The 9,828-nt window shown below is 42.2% G+C and overlaps 1 protein-coding gene across 6 annotated transcripts in view; it reads right to left on the reverse strand.

Annotated features, from left to right (window-relative positions):
* Window positions 1–9,828, reverse strand: part of LOC106599996 (transcription factor E2-alpha) — a 43,283-nt gene extending 33,455 nt beyond the window's left edge. For 3 of the 6 annotated variants that reach the window (XM_082973508.1, XM_014191330.3, XM_014191328.3), the window contains exons 1-3: window positions 9,284–9,826; window positions 5,340–5,432; window positions 4,389–4,461 (exon numbers count right to left, since the gene is read on the reverse strand). In XM_082973508.1, the coding sequence (XP_082829634.1) occupies window positions 4,389–4,461; window positions 5,340–5,393 (127 nt within the window). In that variant the 5' untranslated portion in view covers window positions 5,394–5,432; window positions 9,284–9,826. Of the gene's footprint in view, window positions 1–4,388; window positions 4,462–5,339; window positions 5,433–9,283 lie in introns of all 6 variants that reach the window. The other 3 variants (XM_014191332.3, XM_014191335.3, XM_014191334.3) reach the window with 3 other exon arrangements.

A 9,828-nucleotide genomic window follows, 5' to 3' on the forward strand; every position in this document is an offset into this window, starting at 1 on the left:
TAGGAGAGATGGCAGCAGAAACGCAGATGAAGGAGACGAGGGGTTTGTTGCCTCAACCTGACTGTCACTCTCCATGTCCAGCAGTAGAACAGACTCAGAAAGAGGACATGTACATAGAGACATATGGACCAGTCCTTTCCCCTGCTGAACTAACACCAGTGTTTCCCCTAGACATTTCATAGGTGGATCGCAAAGGCAACAATTAATGAAACAGCTCCCACAAATTATGAAATGTGCTGAATATTGTGGACCGATAAATGAGGTTGGAATGATACACTAAAAGGGCATTCTCATTTTTACAGTAAGAGCTGTTTGAAAATAATGGCTGAAATTTCAGTCTTTTGGTGGGATGGAGTTTTGGCCTTACATGCAGTGAATTAGTTAATAGACCAATAATAAATAAATATATATATATATATATATATTTTTTTTTTTAATTATTGGTCTATATATATAAAAAGACTTCCAAACCTCTCTGCCAATAACAGCTAATTCTCAGTTGTTTTCCCCTCCCCACTCAGGACTGTCTGGGAGTGGTCTATCAAAATTATTGCTTGAGAAATTGCCCTTTGCTAAGAAGCCCAGTTTGTTTTCAATTAAAATGGTAAAAAAGTAACAATCACAGTAAGGTACTTAATTATTAACCAGAAATGATTTGATAGCGATAAAAACGGCTGCAATGGACCATTAAATATCTCCATAACTCTGTCGAGGGCTGCCAACAAACATTATCAGGACATCTTAATCTGGTGTCCTGCTACTGAATCAGGCCAGAACTTTATAAGCCACTCGCTCCCCCTCACGTCAACACCGTGAATAGGCGGCTAAAATATGGTCATCTGAAGAATGTGGAAGACTTAGAATAGCCGCTGGGGTAGGAAATGAACATGGTGGGTATCCCTTACTGCTCTTTAGGAAGACGACAGATGGAAGGCAGGGGGATATAGACCTGAACTGACACCATGGAGATCCACAAGGGCACGGGAGTAATAGGGAGCTCTGCAGGTAGCTAGGACCTCACACCTCGGGTTATTCATGTGTTCTCCTGAGGAGAGGAAGGGTCTACAGGAAGTATGGAGCGAATGGAGAAGAGGGTGTCTGGAATGCATGGAAGGAAGCGCTCTCCTGGACCATCTGGGGTAAGTAGCGTCACAACTCTTATTGCAAGGTATTTTAAAATGGCTGGTCCAGGGATTTGGACTGCATTGAAATGTATGGACGGGAAGCTGTGTTTCAACTGGGGAGAATTTTTTTTAAAAAAGAGACAAAGAGGAAGAAAGTTTCACACCACACAAATTACTCACATTGAGTGAGGGAGAGGGCAAGTGAGCAACTCTGAAGTAAAACATCATTAAAATTGCTTTCATGCATATTCATTAGGACCACATTTTCCTACTAATTAACAGATCTGCTGATTAGTATAAAGGAGAGAATAAGTGAGAGTCGTCTAAGTAGACTCATTTGTTTTCCTCAAAACTTCAAATGGCTTCCTCCTGCAAGTCGTTACCATGACAGCCTGATATAAGACAAATAGAACATCAGAGAAAACCACAGAGCTCTTATCCACAGAACCCTGGTAGAAGAGAGGACCCAGTATTAAACTCCACATTCTAATTATACGGATTAATTTAACCAAGAATCTTGAAAATAGTTGGTCTACTATGTTACCAAGCCATTGCTGATGACAACAACCCTAAAAAAAAACATGAAGCAGGAACTCCACACCTTACCCTCTTTTATAGGGTTTGCCCCCCAGGGATACTTCTGTGACTGAGTGAGTTAAGAGTGAGTGAGAGAACGTCTCAGCACGTTAGCTCAGAGAGTGAGAGGGTTGAGTCAGGCCAGACACATTCACTAGCGAGTCCCCTTTAAACCCGGGTCTCACCACCCCTTCAAGCGAGGCTGGCCTATAATTACCACAGGAAGAGATACTGGAAACGACCAGTCAGCCTGAGTCACACAAGCTATGAGGCTACAGGACCAACACACAGGGAACATGCAGCACAAACACACTACGTTTTTATAGGATAATGCCCCGGGCACTGATTGGTGTACTGTCTGGTGTCTACACTTTCTTCCTTCCTTTCATCCCAGCCCTGTATGACAGAAATGTGAGTCAACCAGACATAATACTTATTAGGCATTGTGCATTAAGGAGTGTGATTATGATTTAGGGAATGTCTACAATGGATACGCAACAGTATCTTGTGTGTTATAGGACGTGTCTGAAATGATTAATAAGAGCCAGTGTCACTATGCTGGGAGGACAATATTCAACACCAACTTGAAATTACAAATTTGAACATGATTAGGCATGGTACTTTCCATATTGAAGTTATTTTTGAATCATTCAAGTTAGAAGCTACAAGCATATTCTGGACAATGTATCTTATGTTTAAAGCTCTGTGGTTTGATCAAGTCTGACAGAGTATGCTTCTATACTGCACAAGGAATCCAATTCATGACAAAATCTGATCAAGTTACTGAATTACCAAATCCAAATTTCCATTCACATGATGGAAAGTTCCTAAAGAACGAAAAGTTTATGCAAAATGCATACGTTCCTCTTTTGCATTTCAACCCAAGCCAGAGTTTAAAAATACCAGTTCAGAATCTCAGTTTCTGCTCGCCAGTAAATGAAACTTGGTTGGAAGTTAGTTTTCACCTCAAGGGATTTGCACATAGACACCCAAGGTCAGAGAGAACTAGGGATGCATGACAACAAACGTTCCTACAGGTAATGATCTCCCAAAGACACAGATATGTGATCAGCTCACCCTTCCCCCAAAAATTGACCATAGATCAATATCTTGGGTCAGGCTAAACTCATCCTAATCCATGACCGCACACGTCAAACCTTTTCCACTCTACAGGGACGAGCACCAAAAAATACAAATAAACCACAGCTCATCTAAATCAAATCTAGAAAAAAAAGGCAAGGCAGAGCAGATACTAACCAATGCTACCAAGGAGATGGTAGTGCAGAGAGACTAGGAACCTTCCCTTATAGAGCCTCTTCCTCCCCATTGTGAGAGGATGGGTGGGGGCTTCCTGGGTGAAATCATACACTGGGCCACATATGCTGCCTGCCTATCCACTTCTCTCTCTGCGGCCTAGGCCCTTTGTTTTGGCCTCTGATGAGCATTGTGGAGACCTGTGCCGAGGGCTGCCACACAATACCAGGAGCAGCCGTTGGATTGAGAACAGTAACGGCCTTTTTCTGTAAGTGTGCACCTTTTGTCGCTACAAAATAAAATGTAAGTGGCCTTCAAGCTTAGAGAAACACCGTAGTTCGGTTTCCACGCTTCACCTACTCCATCCCTTTCATCTGATTTATGCTACTTCAATATCCTGTTTCTTTTCAGTTACAACCTGAAAATACCTACATCAACGGTTCAGGGATTCGAGGAGGGTGAAAGAAGGTGATTGGAGGAGAAGGGGGGGTGAAGGAAAATGATTGGCGGAGGGGAGAGGGTTTAAGAAAAGTGGCTTGAGGCCGAGAGAGAGAGGATGCAAGTTGGATGTGGAGCATGGTCTTGTGTTGATCTCGGATGGTTATCAACAAGAGGAGATGGGATCTATTGAGGGAGGGTAGTTGGTTGGTTGTTTGGGGGTGAGGAGGAGCGAAGAATAATGGAAATAGTTCCCCCCCTCCCCACATGGTGAGAGATGGGGAATTTTGGGGTGAATAGGGTCATTTCCCATCCCCCCTCCTGTTTTAACACCCTCCGTAGAGTGTGATGGAGAGGCAGCAGCTGAGGTGAGGGCAGGGACACCTGGAGGGGGGGATGGGAAGACTGAGGCTGCTTCCTTTTCTTTATGAACTTGATTAACAAACATCTGGAAGGAGAAGACCGGTGGAATCATATCCAATCCTTCGACTCATCAGTGGTAATGAATGACAGTACGCCATTTTAGCCTATTTGGAGTATTGATACAGCTACTGTGATTTGACCTCACTGACAACACTCCCTACGGGGAGTGAGAGGAGGGACAGTTGGGGGGGGTCAGAGGTGGGACAGTGGGGAGGGTTCTCGGAAGACAAATAAGAAAGTGTTGTTGAAAGGGTTGTAACAGCCCAACGATGTCATGCTGTTCCTTAAAGACATATATAGGGGACCATTACAAAGCAATAATACCCATAATGAAACAGCTTCAGATGAGATGTAGGGAAAAGGTGGATGTTGACCATTTTAGATCATATGGTCACATATGAAGACCATGTTGGTCAAAATGTTGTTGAACTATCACCAAGGTGACCTGAAGACCATGTTAACTGAAATACTTAAATGATTGTACCATAATTAGGCTTTATTAAAAATCTAATGGGGAGCCGTAAGCATTCGGTGGGCATTTATTTTTGTATAAAAACCAAGGGCAGGTCTTACCGGAGCCTCCAAACTGGCTGCTGGCTAGAGTGGTGGGCCTGATCTTCCCATTTGACACCGGTGGTGCAAACATCTGAAACAGAGACAAACACTGGGTCAAAAACATTAAACCAGAAATGGGGTGTAAATTTTATTTTTTTAAGTCCTGGGGCCATATCCGCAAAGTATCTCAGCGTAGGAGCGCTAATCTCGGATCAGTTCATACAACCTTATTCATTATGATGTAAAAGTCCAACCTGATGCTTGAGCAGTACTGTGGATATGGGCCCTAAAGTTCTAAAAAAAAACAAGCAACCACTTCACTAAACTAGTCAGTAGTCATCTTCATTAGACTACAGGAACCCAAAGCTGCTCTTAATAGAAACCAAAGTACAATAACAACGGTTACATTACACCTCTGATGTTACATTGTTTGGTGCTAGGCGCTAATTTAATCTATCCAATAGAAGGATTTAGTCGTCCTCAGTTACAACAGACTCCCGCAGCTGTCAGCAGTGTGAAGCAATCTAAAAAAAACATGCCAAGCTATGAGTTAGTCATTGACGCGAGTGACTCACAAAAACAGCCCAATGACAACACTGGCTGATTAATACCGTGCTATTCACTTTATGTACTAACCTTTTATACCAAACAATACAACAAAAAACACTATTATAGTTAAGAGACATTTTAGCAAATGGTCTTTGGCATGTCTATCTTTATGGGTTTGGATTTATCCGTCTTGTCTTGACAACAAAATGTGTTGAAGTGTTTCTGTGTACATAAAATGTATTATTTTAGATAAATAGTTTAATCAGTCTACGTTTTTTCCCTGCCCATCCCATTATAAGATACTATGTGTATTTGACTACAAACAACCTATTATATACCCGAAGGAGCTGTTCTGGACAAATATATTCTAGTATTGGAAACAAAAACATTGCAGGGCTGTTGACCGCAAAGATGTCTTACCGCGCTGAAATCCAGCAGGTCGCTGAGTTCCTTGTCTGTTCCCACTGTAGCCATTCTCTGCTGCTGTTCCTTTGGCCCTCGCAGTCTCAGCAACTGAGGGGGAGAGAGAGCGAGAGCGAACCGATCTTTAGTGGGATAATAGACCAACCGGCAAAGTCTAGAGCTGGGTTGTCAAACTCATTCCATGGACGGCCGAGTGTCTGCTGGTTTTTGGTTTTTCCCTTTCAATTTGTATCCAATTAAGATCTACACTACCGGGTGAGGGGAGTTCCTAACTAATCAATGACCTTAATTCATCAAGCAAACACAAAGGTGGAGGGAAAACCCACAGACACTCCGCCACAGTGGAATGAGTTTGACACGTGGTCTAGAGCAGGGGTCTCCAGCGGGTCGATCGCCAGCCACCAGCAGCCCACCTATGAGTAGCTCGCCAAACAATTCTGAAAGTACATGCAATTTTCACGTGTTGCAGCGTAAAAAAAAAACGGTCATAAACAAATTTAGCTTCCAGCTAATATCTAATCAACACGACATCGACATTATTCTACCCCTGGGGGATAAAAAAGAAGCCAAACCTAACAGAATATCTGCCAATAAACAATATCTGCCCCTGTCTGTCTGTGTGGTGTGTGCGTTTGTCTGTGTGTAGACCATTGATGCGATAACCGTCTTGTGGGTTGACAGAAATACCTTCCCCAAAACCTTCTCAATTAAATGTTAACTGCAAAGTAGGCTTACCTGGCAGAAGTATATCTATATCACGAGTAAGTACATAAATCAATATATTATTTGTTAATTTGCATACTTTGCCATGAAATGAGTAGCAGCAGTAAAGAACCATTGCTAGACCTGCACACTAGACAGCACATTCCTCACACACTAGATGTAATTAAAGGGGAAGTACACTCAAATCTTCCTAAACTAAAAATAAATGGTCTTCTGATGTGATTTAAGCATTGGCATGGACACAGGACATCCAATTTCATTGTTTCTCTATGAACAATAGACATTTTGAGCGGAATATTAAAAAAATCTAATATCAGGAAAAATAAAATCGAGAATTTTGGGGGGGGAGAAATATAAAACTGAATTTGTGTGTGGGCTCTCAAAGTAGCTCTCATGCTAGAAAAGGTTGGAGACTCCTGGTCTAGAGGTACAAATAGTTGAAAGACAGAAGACAAGAGAATCAGAGTGACAAAAGTATGAAGTCAAATCTTACTCAATTGATTCCTGTGTCAAGGGTACATTTTCAGCATCATGATTCAAATCCACCAACAAATTGCTTATTCAGACACCAAGATTTCTCTACACAAACCATTAACTTGGTAGCAACCACTTTTTACTGTGTGGTTAGACATCTCTTTGTAATGGATACTCCACATTACAATTCCCCTTGTAGAACATAAGTTTACATTTGGCAGAGCATGTAGGTGGTCTATGTGATAAGCGACCTTGTCTGAGACCTGAAGACTGAAGTTTGCTCCCTGAGCAAACAAGGGGCTCCCACGCATAGGCTTTAGTTCAGTGGGCTAACAGTCTTGGGGATACAAAAGGAAATCAGGTTTGATACCCGGTCGGCCATCATGGTGAAAATGTCACGAGCGTCGCATCGAGTCAGCATTCTGTATAGAATGACCAACATTAGGGTTGGCAAAACACACAAAGCACCCTTTACACACACACATACTTCAAAGGGCCAATAAGGGGGAGGATGGCACAAATATAGCCTACTAGTTATTTCACTGCTACAAGTTTCCTGCTCTGTTATTGAGTTAGATGATGCAACTCTTTCCCATTCATTTGGAATTGTGGCCTGCTGATTTGTGCTACATAGTTCAATCTACAAAACAGGTGGTGTGGAATCCCTTAAGGTATGGAAACTACTGGCAAACATACTCTGGGATGAACTACTGGCAAACTTACACTCTGGGATGAACTACTGGTGATGCTTTAATCATTGGGTATTAGAGGTTCTGAGTGCCTTTATCAGAGATCTAGTGTCACAAACTCTGGGCTTTCCCCATTCTAGCCCACATCAGTCAGCTATCTGGAGTATGGCCTCTGGTCTACCACAAATCCAAAACTCGCCTCCTTCCTCAGCCCTGGCTGCCTCTGCAACCTAAGAAACCAACCTGCTTCAAGAGTCGTTCTCACCAACAACAATACCAGCCTACACATCAAAGGCCATTACATATGGTATGAAATATCTTAACATTACCAGCACAGTAACCCAATGAGTTCATCAAATAAAGGACCTAGTTGTTCTGTTTCACAACATTTCCCCACTTGTACCTGATGAACATAACTCAGGTTTCAAGTGTTTTCCTCAAACTTCAGCCAGAGTAAGGTTTAGGCTACAAAATCTGTATTCCAAAATCAAACACGATCATCTAAGTAGGCTAATGAACAGCCCAGGGCATCGACAAGCACTGGGTTCTGGTTGTATGAAAGGATTTCAGACACATCAAGAACAAGAGCAGCCTATGTGTGCTGAGCATCAGTGTTGTTGGTGACAGTGAGTGTGTCTTCCCTCGAGGGCAGCATCTGAAACACTACCAGGCAGGCAGCACCCCATGGCCAAGAGCCAACACACAATAAAGTGCAAAGATAAGAGGGGGCCTCATGCAAAACTCAGTTTGGTAAACTTGTCACTGTGGGGAATGTAATCATGAATATGATAGTTATATAAGCCTTGTAAAAAAAAAAAAAAAAAAAAAAAAAAAAAAAAACTTAGAATCACATAATCAGGATGTTTTTGATGGACATGACTAGTATAAGGAGTACACTAACACATGCATTACTACTGAAGAGTAGTATGATCTTGTTGGTACAGAAAATCATGCTGCAGCAGACGTTCAACAGTTGCCTGACAGTTCTCTGCATGTCCCATTCGCTGCGGAAATCTGCTTCCTCCCTAAAATCGAAGTTCTATAATGGGCCCCACTGACGACCCCCCCCCCCATACTTAGGCCTTCCCGGTCGGCGAATCTAAATAGTTTTTGCGGATTTCGACGGAATCCCCCGAGTGCAGGTTTTACCATAACAACAGAAGCTTTATGTCAACCCATAAATTATTGTTCAGTTCGTGCGTTTGGGATGGGTGAGAAACCGGTTGTGAATTAGCTGTTGAATACACACGAATTCTCCACTAGTCTGTTACTCTAGAACACAAAGAGAGTCAGGCCCTGATAAAGTTTGTGATAACGGCTAGAACAATGGAGTAAGAGTTGCACTCCTTGCGTATTAAATTAAATGTGCATGATGGAAAACGATAATAAAATGTGTTGAACCGTGCGTAAAGAATGTACATTGCTTATGTCCATGTTCACGGGGTTCAACGCGAGAGAAGAGGGTGGGGGAAAAAGGAATTCACTGCCAAATGCGAAATAAACAGAGTGGAAAATGTTGAGGAGCACATAACTGGGAATTGAGATAAATTAGGTCGTACGTGCATTACAAAATAAAATGTAAAATATCAAAACAGCCTATTTGACCCATAAAAATAGAGGCATGCATGCGTGCCTTTCTGGGCGCAACTTTCCTCTACACCACGAAGTTTTCCTCTAAATATTTAACCAAATGTCGAACCGCCTAAAACATTTAGTTTGTTATTCCAGAAAATGTTGACACAGAAATGCCAGTAGTATCACTACAATGATTTAGCCGTTCGAACTGGCATGTTAGGTTACTTTTAAACTTGACAATGTTGTCCAAAGTGAACAAAGAAGTATTTTCCCACAAGGCTGCAGGTAGCTAGTGTTACTGCCCAACTGCTGCATGTTCGCTCCCATGGCCCAGGCCGAATTCAAGACCCCGTTTTCTCCGGCAGTGCTACTCACACAACTCATTATTATTCGCGAAAGTTGCACAATGCCCCCGCAAAACATATGCCGGTCAATATAATATCGTTCACGAATATACAGCGTGTGATGTGGTGTATTTACCTTTCAGTAACCTCTTTAATTATGTAGCATCCAACAGGAGGGGGGGAAAAAGAACGCTTGTAGAGAGAAAAACAAAGTTGGGGATAGATTCCCTCTCTGTGCTCCGGACTGTAAATGAAGAGCGAACGACGATATCGTGTCCTCCCAAACCCTTAATGGTTCGTTATACAGGCCACGTCACGAAAATGAAACAATGTTTCCAAATAGCTTCATAACTCTTGTGATATCTCAATCGATTATTTTAGTTGCTACAATTGTAACCATTTTATCTTCCGAGTAGACATGTTAACAGCCTCCACATTGTCGGTTCCAAAAGAGTATCCCTCCGCGGCTTACGAGGATCGTTAAACACCAGTGGTGTCCGATTTCAAACGCCCTACAACTAAAAACTGCCGTTTTCAATAGACATCCAGTAACACATCGATATGGAGATAAACTAAAATACTGTACAGCATCAGTGTTATTGTCGTTGCATTAAAATGTCATCTTTTTTAAATCGCAAACCATGAGAACTACGTCAATTTGCGGAGGGAGACTGCGGAAAA

The sequence above is a fragment of the Salmo salar genome, chromosome 03 (genome assembly GCF_965601325.2).
Source record: "Salmo salar chromosome 03, fSalSal1, whole genome shotgun sequence".
NCBI lineage: Eukaryota > Metazoa > Chordata > Actinopteri > Salmoniformes > Salmonidae > Salmo > Salmo salar.